General features: G+C 38.5%; 1 protein-coding gene across 1 annotated transcript in view; it reads left to right on the plus strand.

Annotated features, from left to right (window-relative positions):
• The window catches only part of LOC149258826 (uncharacterized), a 69,734-nt gene extending 47,880 nt beyond the window's left edge, over positions 1 to 21,854 (plus strand). Inside the window, exon 3 of the mRNA XM_089435608.1 lies at positions 21,778 to 21,854. Within this exon, the coding sequence (XP_089291734.1) occupies positions 21,778 to 21,854 (77 nt within the window). The remainder of the gene's footprint in view (positions 1 to 21,777) is intronic.
• The last annotated feature ends 658 nt before the right edge of the window (positions 21,855 to 22,512 follow it).

Raw genomic sequence — 22,512 nt, forward strand, 5'->3', positions numbered from 1 at the left:
AAATAACACAGCGCTTAATTAAAATTCATCTAGTAATTTTTACATTTCTAGGGCTCTGATACACCAACATAGCTTAGGCTAGTGTCTTGGAGTAAGAGAGTAATTAACTCTCCAAGACAGTAAAAACAAACAAGTAGCTGTATCTTGTGGTAGGAAGAAATCCAATTGTTGCATTTATGCTCTGGGAAAGCTCCTCTTAAAGGAGAAGCACGAGATCGTGTCTGAACCAGTGTGGGAATCAATCCTTCCTCATTGGGAACGACGCCAGATATTCACGTATTAAAAATGGTAAACCTCGGATTAACCATTGTCGAGGAGCCTGGGGTCACTTGTTGGTAAACCTCGGATTATGTCAAGGAGCCTTCAAGGGGATTGAGCTTGCTACTCTGCCCTTGAGTGCGTATCGGATCGTAGACTGTTCCCCCAGGTGTATTTGTCTCAGTTGGTAGCCTTAGTGACCATATTCTTTAGGATTCTTCCTAAGGTGACAGTGGTGGGAAGATCCCACTGTACCTGGAGCAGACGTCGGCTAGACTCACTTGGATTTTCTGGGGGGTTCACTTCACTCGAGACGGTTAAAGTGGAGGAACTTGGTCCAGTCTATTCATTAAGCAGGTTTCCGGGGTAAATGTTCCAACCGCCATTTCTGTATTGAATTCTGCGAGGTTGGATTTCATCCCCAACTAGTGTTTTCGGTACGGGAAGTTACTGTTTCTGTGTGGTTTGACTCCTAGATTTGATAGCGCGTGTTAATTTGTTTGTTTTTACTTTTAGAGACCATAGGTGTGAATTGTGAATTTTAATTGTTAGGTGTGAATTGTGAATTGTTAATTTTAGTTTTAAAATTGTTAATAAAATTCACTGAAGTTGAATATAATGGCATATGTTCCAGAATTTACCAACCAAGGAATTCCTCTTGACGAGAATCCTAGTACTTTTCCTTACTTTGGAAATGTTGGTCCGCCTTACATGGCTACTTTGTCATTACCTGGATTTACAATAGGTTTACCGATATGGTTATTTTCAACTTCGTTGGCCCCAAATACTCCAATTGTTCCACCTCAACCGAATGCTTCACCTCAACAGAGTTCACCATCTCAACATCACCAACCTTCTGTTGACCCTTTACCTTCTTCGCCTAATTTTTCTTCCTCCATTTCTTCCTCTTCGCTTGGTAAAAGTCTTGATGCTAGTAACCAAGTGGCTAAGAAGAAGAAGAAAGGGAAGAAGAAGAAGAAGAAGAAGAAGAAGCAAGATAAGAAAGAAGTCAACCAACCAACTATGGCTGTAAGTGTTAGTTGTGTTGAGGAAACCTCCAACATGCATCGTAAACCCAAATACCCTTGCAAGCTTTGTAAGGGTGACCACTTCCTTATCAATTGTCCTGGTATTCCAAAGGTCTTGGAAGTATGGTCAGAAAAATCTCATCAACTTTCCATTGATCCATCAACTAGTGATAGTCAGGTTCCTGGGAAAAAGGGTAAAGTTAGGTTTCCTTGTAAGTTATGCAAAGGGAGTCATCAAACTCACATTTGCCCTCACATGGATGAAGCCTCAACATTGTTGGAAAACCTTACTGTTCCACAGCAAGAATTTCCAACTGGTTACTGTAAACTTTCTCCTAACCTACCGTCAACTGACGGAGTGATTGATCTAATTTCAAGTACAGTCGATCACACTCTTCCATTGGAGAGTGAAACTCATGTCACTCAGGTTGATGATCCATTAGTTGATCAAGTGGTCGATTCAATTTCACATTCGGTCGATCCCACTTTCCCTTTAGAGAGTGAACTTCATACCGCTCAGGTTCTTCTTGTTACATCAGATTCTTCTATGCCGGGGGGCATTTCACCTGTTTCTACAGAACCCCCTCCAAGTACTGAGGTCTTTTCCTTTGATTGGAATAGACTGACAGAACCTCGTCTTCCTTCCTCCATCCCTTTCCAAATCATTGTCAAGGCTGGTGGTAGGGACATACATCGTACTCAGGTAGATGAAGGTGCTTCTGTTAGTATTTTATCCTCAACTGTTTGGAAAGCTTTGGGTTCCCCTCAGCTTGCGCCTATTACGCAGAATTTGAAAGCTTTTAACAGAACCATTAGTGAACCTTTAAGGATCCTTCCTAAGTTTTTTATTACCTTGGAAGGTAAAACTATCTGTATTGATCTTATGGTAGTTCGAGGTCCCTTGGATTTCAATTTACTCCTTGGGCGAGACTATGTTTATGTAATGAAAGCTGTCGTATCGACACTCTTTCGCGTGATGTCTTTCCCTCGCAATGGCAGTATTGTGACTGTAGACCAGCTTTCGTTCCCTAGTCTTGTTTCAACTACCAATAATATGACACCCCTAAATGTTCCTGATTCTAAAGTGGTCTCTACCCTGCCACGGGTTAATTATGTGGCAACTGGTCCCATGTTTTCAGTTACCGATGTAAGTGAGCCTCTCACTGTTTGCTCATCTTCCTTTAATTTAGATCCGGTAATTGACATGGAGAACTCTATGGGATTACTTGAACACGATGTTCTTATCCCTTTTGAGTCCCTTGACATGTGTTCCTTCCAGAGAACTATTCTTCCTTCTGATGAAGACCTCTTGGAAGCCATGATCAAGGTGTGTCCATTGACATGTCTTTCTTCCAGTTGGAAGCCATGATCAGGTGCGAGGATAGTTCCTTTTCCTGTGCCAACCTCGTTAAAAAATGAAACAGGTTGTGTGAACATTTTCATGTGTTGTAAAGGAAGTTCCATAGTCTTATTATATTGCAAATAGTGATCAAATTTTTATTATATATTTTAATTTAAAAAGTGGATGAGATCACATTATAAATGGTTAAATGAATATTTATTGGTTGTAGATCGAAGGGCTCATATTCACCTTCCATCCCTAGACTATCCAAAGAATGGAGCTTCGGTCCTCATCACTCTTGAATGGTGGATTTTATCGCTTGCCTACAACGGATCACTTTCTATCGACATCAGCACATTATCTAGAAAGATGATCTAGGAATCATCAGTACCTTGAAATCTGCATGCCTCAATGGCAAGTTTCTCACCTTTGACGACAGTTTACATCATTGACTTTCGATCGAAGGATTCCGTGACATGTTCGACATCAACACATCTACTCACATCTCATGGATTGTACTGGGTACTTTCAGAACCATTAACATCACTAGTGGTGTCTCTCACACTTGTTAACAGTTTACATCATTGACTGGTAATCAAGTGGTTTCTACCATGTTCGACATCAACTCATTTATTCGCATGGATAGAATCGTACTATTTCGGGAAGCAGAAATGAAGACCCTGGATCTAGTTTCCGCCATCCAGGCTGCGAGGAGTTTTGTATTCATTATACAGTAGACTAATTATAAACATATGGCTGCGTCCATACTGTGTCTACATGTGTCTATGATTATGATGTATTGCGAAATCATTCCTATATCAGAGCATTAGTTAGTTTGTTAGTTAAGTTTTTGATTTGAGTATGGGAATGCCTACCTCAGTGATGATATGATCTCATATATGTATTTTGTGTTGAATATTTGCAGGTTCTGACTGGGCTCTCCACAAGATAATCCTCGAAATGATAAAGTGCCAAGCTGGTCCTTTTGCCAAATGGGGTATCGATTTTATTACATGTAACCCTCACTCGGCCGGGGGGCATGCATATATCATCCTTGCGGTAGATTATTTTACTAAGTGGGCCGAGGCGATGCCTACATTCGAGGTAGACGGCAAGACAGCTGCAATTTTCATGTTCAATCATATAATTGCTAGGTTTGGTGTCCCACAAGTGATAATCACTGACCATGGGCGCCATTTTCGAAACGTTATGATGACAGAACTTACAGGCCAGCTTGGTTTGCGTCACGATAGCTCAACTCCTTATTATCCACAAGCGAATGGTCTGGTTGAGTCCATCAACAAAGTTTTAGTTATCATGATCCGACGAATCATTGGTATTCATCGGTCGAATTGGCACAAAATTTTATTTTCAGCGCTTTGGGCGTACCGAACCTCAGTGAAAACATCAACAGGGTTCACTCCTTTCCAACTAGTTTATGGTTTGGAAGTTGTGCTACCCATTGAATGCGAAATCCCGTCACTGAAAATGGCCATCGAGTTACTTCTAGCTACTTCCGAAGAGGAAAAGCGTTTATTATACTTAGCTCAATTAGATGAGAATCGACGTGATGCTGCACTGGCGATCGAGACTCACGCAAAACGTATGAAAGCTCAGTATGAGAGAAATGTGGCCCCTCGAAATTTTTCGGAAGGAGACCTAGTGTTATTGTATGATCAAGCTAATGATAAATTAGGTGCTGGAAAATTCGTTCCTATGTGGAATGGACCCTATATTGTCAAGCGAAAGCTAGCAAAAGGGGCCTATGAGTTGGTAGACTTTGATGGGGACTCTTTAGGTAAACCCAGAAATGGTCTTTACTTGAAGAGGTATTATGCTTAAAAATGGGTATGGAGAATTTTTAGTTAGGTTAGTTTTTCTTTCTAGCAAGTGTGTTTGTTAGTTTAAACAGTGTGCTTAGCTTAGAGAGTGTTTTTCGTCGTTATTCTGGCTTATCTTGGTTTTTACTCTTGATATTGCAGATATCGATGCCTCTCCAAACATACATTGGATTTGCTGATGGTGCTTGTCGTAGTACACGGAACATTTCTTCCGCAGCTTGGGTTATCTATTCACCCTCTGACGAGTTAATTTCTATGCATGGGGTAAGCCTCGGTCAAACAACAAACAACATTGCCGAGTACAGTGCAGTGATTGAGTTATTGTCTGAATCTATTTCATTTTGGATTCGGAGTTTGATAGTGAGGTTAGATTCTGAACTCGTTGTATTACAGCTTAATAGAGTGTATGCCATTAGAAATCCAGTGTTATTAAGGTTATTTTTGAGTCTCTTGGAACGTGAGTTTGATTACATTGAATATCAGCATATTCCAAGGTCTTTAAATACATTAGCAGATGCAATTGCTTCTCGAATGTTAAATAGACATTTGCAATAATCATACATGTAAATTTAAAACCATTCCATAACATGATTTACAAGATAAGCCAGTAATAATGATATGTATATATAGGAGTGTGTCAAAAACTACATCGTCTTCGATCATAGGTTGAAAAACACCTTATGATCGGCAAAAATGATAAGTACAAAAAACCAAAATGTCACATGTGTCTACAAAACGACCATCCAATCACTGGTGATGATCTCTATATGACACCACTGCACGGGCCACCCTGCACAAGAACCTCCTAAAAGGTCCTGGGACCCCGACTACATAGCGCTGAAGCCTGATTGGAATATCATCTATAGTAGTCTCCGGTATATCTGTTGTAAGACGCTCTAGGTCACTTTCCAACTCAGCCAAAGTCTCTGTGGCCTCGTCCTGTGGGGCCGGTGCCGCTGCAACTAGTAGTCTCCTCTCGTAAGGCCGGAGATTGGCTAGACGTCGTGGGCCTACATCTGCATTTTGAAAATTATTACTATCAGTTTTGAGATGATATAAAACAAACAAAAATAATAGATAGTTTAAAAACTTGTGAAAAATGAAGTTACCTGTATCATCCCATTGTTCTCCCAGAGGAAGAACCATGTCTGGATCTCCACGAAAATCAACTCCGGCATAAGGAAAATCCTGTATAGCAAAGACCTGGTTTTCTAACCAGCGAAAGTACTCTGGAGTAAATCGGACAACCTCCGTCCCCTCATCAGGATGACGGGCCATAACCGCAACCCATCGCATCAATTTGGGCTCTCGAGGAAGCCCAACCTCAACAGTGAGTTGCTGTGGGATCAGCATCGGAACCCTCTCTAAGCCAAAACTCACAACTAAAGCACCATAACCAAAGGTCTTTAGCTGTCCGTTTTTGGCTCTAGTCAGTTGGCCTTTTACATTGGCCAACACAGCATCACACCAGTTGAAAATGGTACCTCGATAGCAATCAACTGCCATCCGCATCTGGGATCCAGTGGCAATGTGTAAAGCGGCAGCCCCGCAAAGTCTGGTAACTGTAAAGGCAATCACCATAAGTTCAGGACGGGATATAGTTTTGATCTCTATCCCCTTCTCCTGAGACTGATTGTTACACCACTCTAGTCGGAGATTAGTGACAGACTGGCCACCTGGCCTAGTCCCGAACAGAGTCAAGTGTTCACCTCTCTTGGGCAAACTAGTGAGAAAGTAGATATCTGCCGGCTCCATCTCAAGCTGGTGCCCTCCAATATAAAAACACTGGTCCTGAACGTTCCATCTTCCTACCAGCCACTCTAGAAAGCTCACTTGGGCCCTCATGCCAGGTATGGCCCAAAATTTATAAAGGCCGCATGCCTTAAAAGCATCAATTGATGGTTGATGATTAATGGCGGCCAAATCAACATCTTCGTGCTCTCTCTCACGCCAATCAAGCATGGTGAACAATCTACATACCATAAAACATCCATTAGATTCCATAAAATCAAAAAAAATTGGTCCATTTTGGAGAATTTAGGTTTTAAAAACTCGTTGCGCGGGGTACGCACCCCGCCTTTAGGAATAGAGCGTGGGTACGCAGGGTCCCTGGAGGCAGGGTGCGTGCCCCTGACATTTTTCCAACTGAGAAAATGTCGAGGTACACGGATCCCTAGTGTGGTGCCTACGTACGCCGAGAGGCGGTTTTTGAAACCACAAAACCTCCCAAAAATGAAATCTGGGGCCTAAAAAAGAATTCTAAACGGATGAAATCGAAGAGGAAGATGTTGTAGATTACCTGGAAGAGACGGCGTTCGATTTCGATGGTCGGATTCTCCGCAATGTCCACGGGATGTTTCTTGCCAAAAGCCCTTTTTCTCTCCTCAAATAGTAAAATGGTAAAAATGAATTGGTAAAAGCCCTTTTTATAGGTTTTTTGGGTAAATAAATGGTAAATTTGTTTATTTTTCACCATGAAAAGGTATTTTTCAAAGTATTTTTATCTATCTTCAACAGGTATGAGTAATGTGTTGGTTTTTGTGCAGGATAAATAATTTTCAGGGAAAATTGTCATTTTTTTACAAACAAAAACATCAAAGTCATCTTTAAGCTCTTTTCTGACTCCTAAAATGTGAAAAGATTGCCGAGTTTTCTTTTTAGATCGTTAAAACGGAATTAAAAAGACGATCCTCTTACAGCCCTTTTCTAGACCGTAAAAACATGAAAAGATTGCCGGATTTTTGTCGTTTCAAATTCGATATTGGAAATAAAATGACGTGTCCTTGATCGCTTTTTACTTTTCAGATCAGAGACACTAATCATGAAAGTACTCCTTGGTCGTAAAGATCAAGCGGTTCTCTCAAGTATTATTTTATACTTTTTCGGGCTTGGGAGACACAAATTTACGAAAAAGGTCAACCCTGGAGTCTTCTTAAGTTTTTTCAGACTCTCTAAAATTGAAAAACGCCGAGTTTCTCCTATACTGGACTCGTTAAAATTTCACAGTAAAGGACCTGTTCAATTACAAATAGGAATGAACCACTCCTTCTTAGGGTTCGAATCTAAACTAAGTTGGACTCATCCAAAGGATGAGCTTATAATCAAGCAAACATTATCCTCCTCAAGCTTGTAAAAAATAAAGAGGTACTTGCCAGAAATGGTGGGGGAAAAGAGAGGAAAATGAGCCTATTTGTTATACTTTGTCTCGGAAAAACCTTATCACCACTCTTGAACACAACACTTTTCATTCACCTGGGTTGGGGAATCCTTTGCCTAACAGTTGATCAAACCACATTGAAAGTCTTCAGCCGGTTTCTGGGTATTAACTTTGGGTCAATTGTCACCAAGCCATGTGTTGTGTCATTATGTGTTCAAGAGGAGTCTTGCAAATAAACCATTCATTTGCAAAATATCTGTCATCCATCTTGACCATCCATGAGTCAGTCCTTACAGCGACATTTCTTCAACTTGATCTATGATTTCGTGTTGTGGGCTTGCCTACGACGGATCACTTTCTATCGACATCAGCACATTATCTAGAAAGATGATCTAGGAATCATTAGTACCTGGAAATTTGCATGCCTCAATGGCAGGTTTCTCGCCTTTGACGACAGTTTACATCATTGACTTTCGATCGAAGGATTCTGTGACATGTTCGACATCAACACATTCATTCACATCTCATGGATTGTACTGGGTACTTTGAGAGCCATTGACATCACTGGTGGTCTCTCTCACACTTGTTAACAGTTTACATCATTGACTGGTAATCAAGTGGTTTCTACCATGTTCGACATCAACTCATTTATTCGCATGGATAGAATCGTACTATTTCGGGAAGTAGAAATGAAGACCCTGGATCTAGTTTCCGCCATCCGGGCTGCGAGGAGTTTTGCATTCATTATACAGTAGACTAATTATAAACAGATGGCTCCGTCCATACTGTGTCTACATGTGTCTATGATTATGATGTATTGCAAAATCATTCCTATATCAGAGCAGTAGCTAGTTTGTTAGTTAAGTTTTTGATCTGAGTATGGGAATTCCTACCTCAGCGATGATATGATCTCATATATGTATTTTGTGTTGAATATTTGCAGGTTCCGACTGGGCTCTCCACAAGATAATCCTCGAAATGATAAAGTGCTTCACCCTTCCTAGATGATATAAAACCCTAATCTACTACAGACCTCGCACTTTAGGGGGCAATCTGTTACACTAAAATTTGTCACCATGACTATTTGCAGTCAGTATGGCTCCATCAATAACCATACTTTCCTCCTTGGCAAGTCTTATACCTCTGCTCCTCATGTCAAACTCCAAAAAAGAGAGAAAGCCTTTAAAAAATCAATATAACTCTGGTTCCGCACTTTCTCTTACTCTTACCTGCGGGCACGCATCTCAAGTACATAATACCTACGTACTTGTACGCTCTGTCTGTAAAGGGGTGGGTGCGTACCCCTGTAAAAGTCAAAAGGCGCAAGTTTTACTTCAAAAAACTTACTTGCGGTCGATTCTAGATCATTCTAGAAGATGGTTTGACGTGGATTGAGCGCCTCCAGATGGTTCATGCATCCCAATGAAAGAGGAACTTATCCCATGAAGAGGGGCTTATCCCATTGATGGTGGACCTGTTTAACTTCCTCCAAAGCATTATAAATACAGGCATTGGGCCAGAGGCAAAGGAGGTTGAAAGCTGAACATTCCTAAGGGTAGATGCTGCTGAAATTAGGACTCCCTTATAGAGCTTGAGAGGAGAGATCACATTCCTTTCTTAGCTTCATTTGGAAGTGGGTGAGCTGATCAAAGTAGAGGAGAACTCTTGTTGGACCCTGGGAGGGACCTGCACAACACCAAGGCATTGGTTGTAAGGTTTCTTTGTTTCCAATTAATACAATTAAGTTCATTTTTCTCAACAAGTTGTTATATATAATTTGTTTCATAAACTCCTTGGTCTTTATGATGAATATGTTTTATTATATGAGTTATTCAGGTGCTATGTAATCGTTTGCTTGTTAGTGTATGCAGGCTTCAAGGAGAAGGAGCTCATCTGGATCGAAGAGGCTTGGCTACTACAAACAGCGTTGGACCAAAGGTAAGCCTTAAACACCTGGTTGCTTTTATTTTAAATGCATATTTAGGGAAAGATAGTGCTTGATTGTTTTGTTTGTCACTAGAAATGCCTTAGTTTCTAGGGAGGTCGGTTTTGTCCGCAAAATTGACTCTTTCCGTATGACAAGCAGGAACAAGGCTCTTCTCTGGGAGGATGCCTAACAGCAAAGGCCTGTACTTGATCAAGATCGCTATCACCAAATCAAGGCTGAAATGAAAAACAGAGGGAAGATCAAAGTCACCCAGTACTGGGGAAAAGGTGAAGAAGTTGACAGATGGAGAAATTGGATGAAACAAGAGGAATGGACTCCCCATATGAACCCCCAAACCTGGTTGGACCTTTCTTCAGAATTACAAAAAATAAAAGTCCTCCTTGACTTTGCTGAGGATAAACTTAGATGGGGGGAAAAATCAGCAAGATACTTCATATTAAGAGAAGCCTATAGATACATTGCAAAGCATGATCAAATCCAACCAGATCCGAAGTGGAATGCAATCTGGGACAAGATATATTGGCTGAAAATTTCTATCTTTCTTTGGTTAGTCATGCACAGAAAAGTTTTAATGTGGGACAATCTAAGAAGGAAATGCTTTATTGGCCCTTCCCAATGCCCCATATACCAACAAGAATAAGAAACCCCCAATCATCTGTTAAATGTCTGCCTTTTGCTTCCAATTTAAGGAATTGGATTTCTTTGGTCTTCAAAAGATCTGATCAAGACCCCTCTTCTATTCAAAATACCATCACGAACTGGAGAACGATATTTTCCCCACATCCGCTGGTTAACCACACATGGAATCTAATTCCTAGTCTAATATGTTGGGCTTTTTCAAAGGAATGCAACGCAAGAATATTTTGCGGCTTCTCCACCCAAGAGGAATTCATTATCTCGAAGATCAAAAGTGAGCTCCAGGAAACTATGACCTCTCTACCCACTAAGACTGTCAAATCCCCTCCCACCTTCCTCGAAGTGATCATTCTCTCAATGCTGGATATCCTTCAAATCAAGGTCTGCGAAGACACTCCCCTACCCAGGCATGAAAATAAAAATAATACTTGGCAGACGCCAAAGTAGGGGACCTTCAATTTCAACTATGATGGCACAGGCAAAGCGAATCCAATCTCGGCCAATTTTGGTGGATTCTTTAGAAACTCTAAAGGAGAGATAATCTAGATTTATGAAGGCAATATAGGTTCAGCCATAAATAATGTCATAGAACTTCATTCCCTAGAACATGGAATCACCACAGCGTGCGACCTAAACCTCAATCCTCTGATAGTTGAAGGAGACTCCACGTTGGCCACCCGAATCGGCAAAAAAATTCAGCGGGGCATTGACGTGGACAAAATCGCATAAAATTGGCACCTAAACAAAATAATACATTGAAGCAAGCAGGGAATTGATGGTATGGCTAGCCTCCACTTTCAAGCAATCAGAATGAAGGGAAATAAACTTGTGGATAGACTGGCAAATGAGGGTACCGCTGGTACCCTACGCCTGAAGTCCTAAGCGTGGCAGGAATTGGAGGAAGGGGAACTCCATCAGCAATGAGCAACAATCAATGATGAAGACAACAACTCTACCGAATAATAACTTTTTGCATACCTTTCATCATGGAAAATTCGATTCTCTACTCAGTTTTAAGGACAAGTGGATGTGTTTGAGTACGGGTTCATCCTTGGCTCACCTAATTCTAGAGCCTGCGATGGCACTTCCCCTCTCCTTTATGTGATCATCACCTCTCAGTCACATCCTCTCAGCTCTATCATTCCTCCATCGCCCCTCATCAAATCTTCGCATGCTTCCCCTTCCCGCCCCCTATCCCCCATTCAGGCCTCCCTCCTTCTCCTGGCTTCTATAAATTCACCCCTCCCCCTTCTCCCCCTCATTCATATCTCTACCTTTTCCCCTTTCATTTGGTTCATTTCTCTCCGATTCCCCCTACTCTCCAATTCTTCTGCTTCTATCATGGCCCTAAGGAATTTCTCCACCCCTAGTCCTAGTCGAGGAGGTGTGCGTAGTCGCGCAGCCTCCCACTGGCACTCCCTAGACCTGCCCCCTACCACTCGTGTGGAGACATCTATTAGGTGTGCAACTCTATGCTACGCAATGGCTGTTAACCCAGAAACTCAGCAGCAAATTTCAGATTTAGAAGCCCAAGCAAATTTTCTTCATAAAGAGGTCACCACTAAGGAGGTCAACACCGAATTTGCCTGGATTCTAGACCTTGCTTTCACCCGGGTGCACGAAAACCTCTACAGGTGTTCGATTGAAACATGATGGCAAATGAAGACCATAATGGGGCTTGCTATGCAGGAACAAGAGGAGTGCATCAAGGTTCTGGAAACAAAGATTGACCGGCTCATGGAGAAGTTTGTAATGTATGTCGAAGCTATCCACCACTACAAATTCATCACTCAGGACGCTCTAAATTATACTGTCATCAAGAAAAATTCCACATTGAAGGTCCATTCAACTATTGAAGGATCCCCGAGCATCAAGAAAGAGGACGTTGGGGCCTCCATGAGTCGTCGAATCACCACCACGTAGCAAGAGGGAATCTCTCAGGAGACTCCCATCCATCTGGATGAGGATCGGGTTACCACCAACCAAGGGTGATGTTGTCAGTTTCCTTCCCTATTCTTCTTCCTTTGTGTATGTTTTTCTTCCTCCGCAAAATTCTTTCTATCGAGGAGGAAAACAAAATCTGTGTGGTTGGTCGCGATAAAGCTTCCTTCTCCTTTCTCGACTTATATACTCTCAATTTTGAGAATATTGTAAAGAGGGCTCTGTGGTTCCCACTTTTGTACTCAGAACCCTCTTTTGCTATGACCAGCACTAGTATTTTGGTCGGGTCTTGTGCCAGATTCTCTTTCCCACACAACTCAAATTTTTTAATCTGCCAGTTTACCGAGTAATATATTTTATCTTTTTTACAAAAAAAAAAAATGAACAAATTCACGACCAAATATACTACTATAGAATAAAATCAAAATATTAAATTAATGACTAAGTTAAATAAGACTAAATTGGTCATGGAGATAAGATATTGTAAATTAGTGACTAATGGCCATGTGATCAAACATAGTCATTTATATGTGATTTTTAGTAGGTTTTTTTAGTCACTAATTTCTATTTTTCTACTAGTATATATTCCTCTCTCAAAAGAAATACATTGGAGAATTGTTGAACAAGTTTGGCATGGATGAATGCCATCCTTTATCCACTCCAATCGAACAGAATTTAAAGTTCGCATCTAAAGAAGGAAATGAACTTGAAAGTGCAACTAAGTATAGACAACTTGTGGGAAGTCTTATCTACCTCACCACTACCAGAATAAATACTACATTTGTTGTTGGAATATTTTCTAGGTTTATGCAAAAGCCTTGTGAGGGACATTGGTTTGCTACAAAATATTTATAAAGTACTCGAAAGGAACTCAAGAATTTGGACTCAAATATACACAGGTGGATGACTTTAGACTGACTGGATATTTTGATTCAGACTTTGATGGAGATAAGGAAAATGGATTATTTAATTCAAGTAATGTTATGAGTCTTAGATTAGGAGTTGCCTCCTAGAGGTCACGTAAGTAGTCACTTCCAACAAATTCCAAAATAGAGGCAGAATATGTGGTAGTTGCAGAAGCAACCAAGGAGATTGTGTGGCTCAAGAAAATTCTTGAATATTTGCAATAAAAAGAACTAAAATATACTCCTCTTCTAATTGAAAATACTTCTATAATTAAATTCTTCAAGAATCCAAAATTTCATGACCAAACCAAACATATCAATACAAAGTATCATCCAATTTGACATCATGTAGAGGCCAAGACTATTCACCTATGACATTGTTCCACAAATGAAAATGTTGCATACATCTTCACTAAAGCACTTAGAAGAGAAAAGTTTCAAAGATTCATAATGATGCTTTGACTCACAAATGCTCGTTTAGATTAAGGTGGGAATGTTATACAACTAATCCCTAAGGATTAGTTAGAACATGTAAATATGTAAATAAATGAATTAGGGTAATTTGAAGAGACCTTGGAATTGGAATCCCAAAGGTCACTCTGATGTATATATATGTTTACATTCAGATTAATATGATTCAGATTGGCAGTCCAATAATTTTATTCCTTCCTCTAAAAAATTTAATCATATATATGTAAAAAATAGGTAATTTTTTAACCAAATGGATAAATATTTTTTTTTCAAAAATGTCCAAAAAATAACTAATTGGTGAAATTATTTAAAAAAAATTCTATGGAAGGTTCAAGTTGGGGTTCTCTCATGTCACTTGGCCCTTAATTCAAGTGGTCAAATATGTATCTAGAAGATTTGTTTCCTGGTCTAATTCACAAAATAAAGTGTTCTAGGATCTTAACCACCACTTCTACTCCGCACCAGTCCTCACCATGCTAGACCTACAACAGTCATTTGAGATTGATATAACAAATGACTATAACTATGTTATTGGTGTATTCCTCACTTGGAAATGACATCTGGTGGACTATAATAATGAAACACTCTTTGATCATGTCCAAATATATCCCACCTATGACAAGGAGATGCACTCCATCGCATAGGCATGAGGAAAATAGAAGCATTATATTTTATGGAAGGAGACGATCATCCTAACTTATCACAAGCCTCTGAAATTCATGTAGACATAAGGAAAGCTACAAAATTACTTCCAATATAAATTTCCCACATGCCTTCAACAATTCCACTTGAATATTGATAGGCCCCAAAATTGTCATATTTAATTCTACTTTTTGCCCTACAATTACTTATGATTTTTATTGTTATTACTATCATGTTGCATAATTGTTGGGTTATTATCTTAAACTTGGTGCATCATTAGGTAATTTTTTACTACTTACCATATTTCCTTTATTTTTTATAATGTTCACATTAAATTATTATTAATAAATGATTAATTGTGTCTAGGTATCAAAAAGAGGAGATATGCACTTTGTATGAAAATCTTGCATCAGAAGTATAGTTCCTGCACCCATTTAGGGTTCGACATATTACCGCACTTCTAGGAGAAACCCAGACATGGTTTCTATCCAAAATGGTGTTTTCATGCTCCCACATGAGTCAAAATGCACCCAAGTCACACATATGTGTTTCTAGAAGCTAATTAATGCCTCTGCCCTAAATTTGCAGCAATTTTCAAAAAACCAACTTCCTCCTGATTTGCATGTAAATGAGGGTGAATATAAAAATCTTGGGACATGGGTTTTGTTCTCCGTATGGAAAATTGAGTAATATATGTTTTTTTAAATCCAAAATTATCCATGGTATGAGAGATACAAAAATTTATTTAAGGTAGATTTGTGAAAAAATGCAATTTTCCAGAATTCTAGGATCATGCCTAGATTTGTAGAAAAATCAAATTATGCATAAAACTGTATTTCCTCGATTATCTAATGGTTGAAAAGGACTTCCATCGATGGAAAACTATTAGAATATTCATCCATTTTATTTTGTATTCAGTTTGTATTGTAAATACTTGTATAAACAAAGTTATGACTCTCAACCAAGCTACGTAATCCCATTTCACACTCTTATGTTGTTGAATTGAGTTTTGGGGGTCATCTCCCCTCTGATCAATTGAATCTAAGAATTTGGGTTTTTGATGTAATAGGCTAAGTATCATTAATCGAAAATAACTCATGACATGTCTTACCTCATTTTTCTAGTGTATTTAATGGTTGATCTCGCCTTTCGATTTAAGTTTCTTTAAGAGGGTGCAAGCTAATTAGTTAGGGCCCAACAAACCCAACTCGTTATCCCTCCTGTACATTTCTTTCTTGAGTGATTTAATTAATTTTCTGAAGTGGTGTGAGATATTTTATCCCAGTGTGTTGGTTGTTGGAATTAACTTGTACGTATAGTAAATTTGTGTGCATTATTTATATTATGTCTCGTCTAAGATTTACACAAAACTTTGTTTTAGATTGGATTTGCAATGGATATGGAAGTATAATGTAATATACCTTTGTGTGAAATTTGTTCATAGGTTATAACGATTGGTTTTTATAGGCTCTAAAGATATTTGTTTATCTTACGTTTTGTTGTAGGATTTGAATTAGGGTTTCACTGATATGTAGCATGAGATGTTAATACAGAGGTATCATAAATCAAATCTACAACTCTTCGAACAAGAGATATAGATCTTACTAAATATTTTTTCCTTCTTCATCATAGAAAGGAGAACAGGTCCCTTGGAATTTGAAACCGTTGTTCTTACTATAGATTATATTTTAACTATGTTAAAGGATCTATATTTATTGTTGAATGGGTAAGTTCTTTGAGGTCTGAAGGGTTATATATACAGTTAGAATTATACTTATAAGACTTGAAGGACATAGATATAAGTTACAATATAATCACAATGGTCTATAAACATTTGGAATGAACATTAATCCAAACATTACATTGTTATTATTTGATTTTTTTATATAAGAAACAAAGTTGAAATATTGGCTATCGTGGTTTCTTAGTCCATAAGCTTACACATTAATCTATTGTTGTCATTTCATTTCTAGAGCATGAAAATTTAATCACTCGGAGTTGTGATCTACATCCATTCATATTATGATTTTGTAACTCTTGATAAATGTTGGAATAAGGAATTACTGAGGGGGGGGTGAATCAGTAATAGTGAGATTCTTCAATCTTTTTCTTGAATATGCTTTTAGTATTTTTTATTTTCTGTTACTTATGAGAGAATTCATTCATAAAGATAGTGAGAAGCAAGTTTAATCATTCATATGTTCATACAACCAATCACATGAGCAACACACACATTTTGACACTAGTGTTTTCACGTAGAAACCCGGAAATAAAAAACCACCAAATTATTATTTGTTTATGATGTAATTTAAGCACCTACTTAATTACATCAGTTTGTTTGTGAGAACCCACTCACAGGAGGCACTGACCCCCTTAGGTTAGAAATAACCAAATTTCCAAGAGGCACCAACCTCTTATGAATGCAGGCTCCAACCTTCTCATGCCATTGTTCTACTATTTCATACAATTTTCAAACTAAAAATAGAGGCATATACAATTATGGAAAATACCAATCTGGTTGGTTGCATAAACAAATTTTTCTCTCAATCCATTGTTGCTCCATATACTCCCTTGGTCTCATACAACTGCACTTTACCCTCTTCTCACAACAACATACCATCAGCACTCTTCCTTCTCTCGCACAGGCTATCTATTACACACTCTTTAGCTCTCCTGTCGATGTTCATCTCACAACACTTACTCTGCTCGAGCTTCTCGGCACATCAACAATACACTCTTCTCCCCACATTGCTCAATGGAAATCGATGGTTTTGACCCTCTGATGCACACTGCACAATGTTGTCTCTCCTGCCTGTGTCCATACTTCCTTAGTGTAACTCAATATGGCTCCTCCGCCTACTGTTGTGTCTGTTGGATGAACTATGTCATGGCATTAAATACAGATGGGCTTTCAAGTTCTTCACTGACTCCCTATTTAATCCACCATACTGAGAATTTATTATCAGTCTTCCTGCATACTCTGCTATGACTTCCCATGCTTATTCATTTCTCCACAAATCTTGAAAGTACTAATGGATCACCACTCCGTTCCTCATTTAAATATACAAGACGTGCATGGAAAGCAGATGATTGCTTTCCCCATTTATTCAGTTCTTCTTTGTGAATCGTTGTCCTCGTTGCCTTGTCTTAGTGTTCTCTGCAGATCCCATTGACTCCATAAACCAACTCCATCGAATTGCATTTAATCTCTAGATTCTAACCCATTCATCCATTTAACTCATTGTAGTGTTACATTGGAGCCCCAACATATCATAACTCATACAAAATAAACATTACGATATCACAAAGCTCTAATGTGCTTAGTGTTGAAGAATCCAGAGCACTTTAGAGTGATTCTTCTTAGCATGATAACAATTTGTGAAGTACTTTTACAATTTATCTTAGCTTGATATTATTCTTATTACTAGCGTGTGTGTTTGCTTCATCAAATTTCTACCAAAACAAAGAGATAAGAACACAATAAGTGGCATTCTGCCACGGCCAAAACCTCTCCCTCTTGAAGAGGAAAATCGGCACATAATTATTCTTATAGAGATTCTCATTGATGAACACCAAGACCAAGACATCAATCCTCTTCTTCCTACTATTGAAATCATCATCATCATTGTGCCTTTTCTGAGATCATCATAGTGTCTGCACCATCGCGATCTTCATTATTTTCACCATAGATTCCCCTTTATTGAGATTATATCTTTGATACAGAGTCACCATTGATATCATCATTGTGCTTAAGGTTGTGACCACACAGAGTAGCATCAAGATCCTTGTCTTTATACTTATGTCGAGAACGTAATCATTATAATAGTTCTTATCTGAGATCACAGAGATATTGTCTGAAGACTTCTCCTTATGTGAAGAGACATAGTTTTGTACCCATCCAAGTTCCATCACTTTTAACTTAACTGAGATCGTCAGAGTATAATGTGAAGGTATTACTATACCTTATAACCGAAATCATGTTCCAAATTATCCCATCCAAGAATATACTTATTCTTTGTATTCAGAGTTGCAGACCTAGTTCTTATCCGAGTTGCTTCAAAATAATGTGAGATCATGTTCCTCCTATATGTGGTGACCCAAGGTGGGTATATATAGTGCTCATTCCTCCATAATGAGCCAACGTAACCAAGTGATCTGTTGTGCCCTTTAATCTAAGCAGCATGACTTCATTTTAATTTATTTTTGCTGGCTAGAGTGACAGATTTTTCCATTGATTTGCTTGCTTGTCTTTAGCAAGATTATGTTAGTCTTGTATGGTTATTCTTAGACACTAGGTAGCTTCGTATAAATTACAAATATGCTCAAGAATAGTTCATAATTTTGACTCTTTGACTAGACCTATGGAATGAGCAAAAAACGCATTATTATAATTAATAAAAAATAATATTTATTTTTCTTGACAAGTACAAAGATCAAAATTACATTTGTAAATTCCAAACCTAGTTACACTTTCTTCAACGCTCCCTCTTAGCTATGGAGGTATTTACAATGGTACTTGGTTATTCTCAATCTAAAGAATTTCTCATAAAAAGAATCGGATTGGTAATCACATATGTATAGCATCATATCAATTAGCATTGTCATAATGCAAGGCCTTAACTAATAGCTCCATCTTTCCATGAGACCATGAGCTACAATGCTAGTGAGACCAATGATTTATAGACACCTTCATCATTGTCTCTCAAGGTGCATACCCACCCGAGTGCTCACTGAGTATGAACTTCTAGGACTATTCTTATCTTGGGTTCCCAACACTCAAAGAATATTGGTCCTCTTGCCTACTCTTGTCTTGGATGCCCTACACATCCTCAAAGAGTATTGGATGCCAGATGATTACCCAATCCTCCCATTCATTCTTCCCAAGTGAAGACAAGAATGTTGTGTCTACCATGTGTCTACATTTCCATTCATGACCTTCATCTAGACTTATGGTTGCTATTCCTGGTCTAGTGCATGACACATGACATGGAAAAACACAATTAATCCTTTGTAATAAGGGGTGATATTAATTCAAACTCCCTCTTGATCAAGGACCTACCCGATCTCCCTATTAGCTAGGGACTCTTCTATATATCAAAAACGTTTCTTTTGTGGGTCCTTTAGCTTCTTGATCAACTTATCTCCTTGATGTCATAAACTTCACTTGAGCTTCTTTCTTGTATGGAATAAGTCATCGATCAATTTTATTCTTGGTTCATTATGTCATTCCTTTATTTATGGAAAGTGGCCTTCTTAATACATATCTGGAACCTTCGACATATAGCTACTTCATTACCAGCATGCTTCTTTTAGGAATTTCCATCCACCACATGAATTCCAGTTGTACTTGTATTTACAACTCTTCTTCCAGTATCCCTACATGCACTCATCCAAATGTTATTCAAAAAATAAAAACATAACATTAAATAAAATCGTACCTTACTAGATTGCTCTTTATCATGACATCTTCCTGTAGGTATCAGCATCGTGCATTCATGTTGACACATCTCCCAAAGATATCCATTGTCAATGGTGTCCATCTTTTTCAGACTTTCATCATAGTCTTCAAATCCTTCTCGGAGATTTCCTGGTCAAATATTATTGGTCTATTGGATGTTGATCGCCTTCATCATGGTTGCATATCTCATGATCTCTTCCTTCCTTACTCATTCCATTCCATGAGCTTTTAATCAGAGTTTCTTATTATGTTGATTTCATCTTAGTGTGACTTTATTCCTTCCTACATCTTTTCAGAGGAGGAGATCATTTTTCTCTTGCTCATGCTTCTTAAGATAGAAGCAATGATCCATGTTACCTGCAACCATATGACATGAAATTATAATAATAAACATAATCATAGATACCTTATTTTACCTTCAGGTTATCGAGGATTCTTCAAGCATCTTCCTTAATTGAGAATATCTTCAATCCCTTGATCTACTTCATTTCATATCATCATCTCATGATTCCATATGTTGGAGTTCTTGTTGAAACACTTTATTCCTCTCTAGATTAGTGAACCCTACTATGAGGATTCCAACAGAGAATTTTGAGGATCTTGTATATCCCCAATTGGCATATGTTTCCTTTTTGACTTGATGTATGATGAGCCTTAGATGACTCCTTTATTTCCTTTACTGTCCACTAAGGTTCCCAAGAGCTATATATCCTACATGTTGTCTGCCATGTTTTTCCTTCATGATCCTTTCCATCATAGATATGCCAAGATTGTAAGGAGATATATTTGAGCCCTTTTCTATGGCATCCGAGGTTGCTTCTGTAGGCCATGACTGTGATCATCAAGACTGTGATCTCCAAGACAAACTTCCAAAAATTCTTCATTGTGACCTCTGAAATACCTCTTATGACTAACCTTCGAAATACCTCCTATGACTACCCTCTGAACATCTGAACTTCTTGTACCATCTGAAAATCAGAGACAAATCTGAACTCTGTGTTTTCTATGGTATGACATAGATTGTAATGGCACCCAATTTGGGGTTAGCACTAAAACTGTGAGAGGTACTTCTTTTGAATTTTCTTGCTGTTGTATAATTATTTTTGAAGACTGATCTTTCATTTCCTTCAATTTGTTTTGATTCCCTCCTTGAATCTAATCCTTTAAGTGTCTTTGTTTCCCTTTCTTTGACTTCTGACCTTAGCTCTGATACCATGTTGAAGAATCTAGGGCACTTAGACTTAGAGTGATTCTTCTTATCATGATAACAATTTGTGAAGTGATTTTATAATTTATCTTAGCTTGGTATTATTATTATTACTATTGTGTGTGTTTGCTAAATCAAATTGCTACCAAAACAAAGAGATAAGAACACAATAAGTGGCATTATGCCATGGCCAAAACTTCTCCATCTTGGAGAGGAAAACCTGCACATAATTCTTCTTATAGAGATTCTCACTGACGAACACCAAGACCATGACCCTTAACTGACTGAACCACTCCAAGACCAAGACATCAATCCTCTTCTTCATACTGTTGAAATCATCATCATCACTGTTCCTTTTCCGAGATAATCACTATGTATGCACCATCGAGATCTTCATTGCTTTCACCATAGCTGCCCCTTTATTGAGATTATATCTTTGAGATAGATTCACCACTGAGATCATCATTGTGCTTAAGGTTGTGACCGCAAAGAGTAGCACCGAGATCCTTGTAGTTAGACTTATGTTGAGAAGGTAATCATTATAATAGTTCTTATCTAAGATCACAGATATTCTTTGAATACTTCTCCTTATGCGAAGAGACATAGTTCTGTACCTATGCAAGTTCCATCACCCTGAACTTAACTGAGATCTTCATAGTAGAATGTGAAGGTATTACTATACCTTATCACCAAACTCCTGTTCTAGATTATCCCATCCTAGAATATACTTCTTCTATATAAGTGGAGTTGCAAACCTAGTTCTTATCCGAGTTGCTTCAGAAGAATGTGAGATCTTGTTCCTCCTATATGCAGTGACCCTAGGTGGGTATATATAGTGCTCATGCCTCCATGATGAGCCAACATAACCAAGTGATCTTTTGTGTCCTTTTAGCTAGCCGGCATGACTTCATTTTAAGTTTTTTTTTGTTGGCCAATGTGATAGAGTTTTCCATTGACTTGCTTGCTTGTCTTCAGGAGGATTATGTTGATCTTGGAGAGTTGTTCGTAGACACTAGGTAGCTTCATATACATTACAAATATGCTCAAGAAGAGCTCACGATTTTGACTCTTTGACTAGACCTATGGAATAAGAAAAAAAATCATTCTTATACTTCAAAAAAATTATATTTCTTTTTCTTGACAAGTACATAGATCAAAATTACATTTGTAAATTTCAAACCTAGTTACACTTTCTTCAACACTTAGCCCCCTTGGCACGTAGCTCCCTTAGCATTTTCTTTCTCATAAGATTGGGTCTGTGACCATTGTCTTAACTTACCATTGTAGTGTTGTATTGTAACTTCTGCAAATCGCCGATTGTGTCTTAGCTCCCTCTGTTTAGCCCTTGGTTCCTTTCATCTCCATATGACCATGTGTCAGATAATATCGGAGCCCCCTTTTATCGTAACCTTTGTAAATTCCATTTGCACAGGAGTTACGATTTCCTCAACCTTCGATACATTGACCTCTAATATGATGTCATGCTTTCCTCATTTCTCCACGCAGCACCTCTTGAGTGGGGACACTTGTCACCATGATCTGCCCCATTGTGCCACCGAAGAAGCTAAGAAAAACTATCACATGTCCACTGTACTACCACATCATGCTAATGTCAATTTCCATTGTATCTCCTTAGAGCCAATCACATGTCAGCATGTGTCCTACCAGAGGAGAGAGA

Source organism: Pinus tabuliformis, chromosome 6 (assembly GCF_031772625.1).
Source record: "Pinus tabuliformis cultivar Carrire ecotype Pingquan chromosome 6, CPIR1, whole genome shotgun sequence".
Taxonomy (NCBI): Eukaryota; Viridiplantae; Streptophyta; class Pinopsida; order Pinales; family Pinaceae; genus Pinus; species Pinus tabuliformis.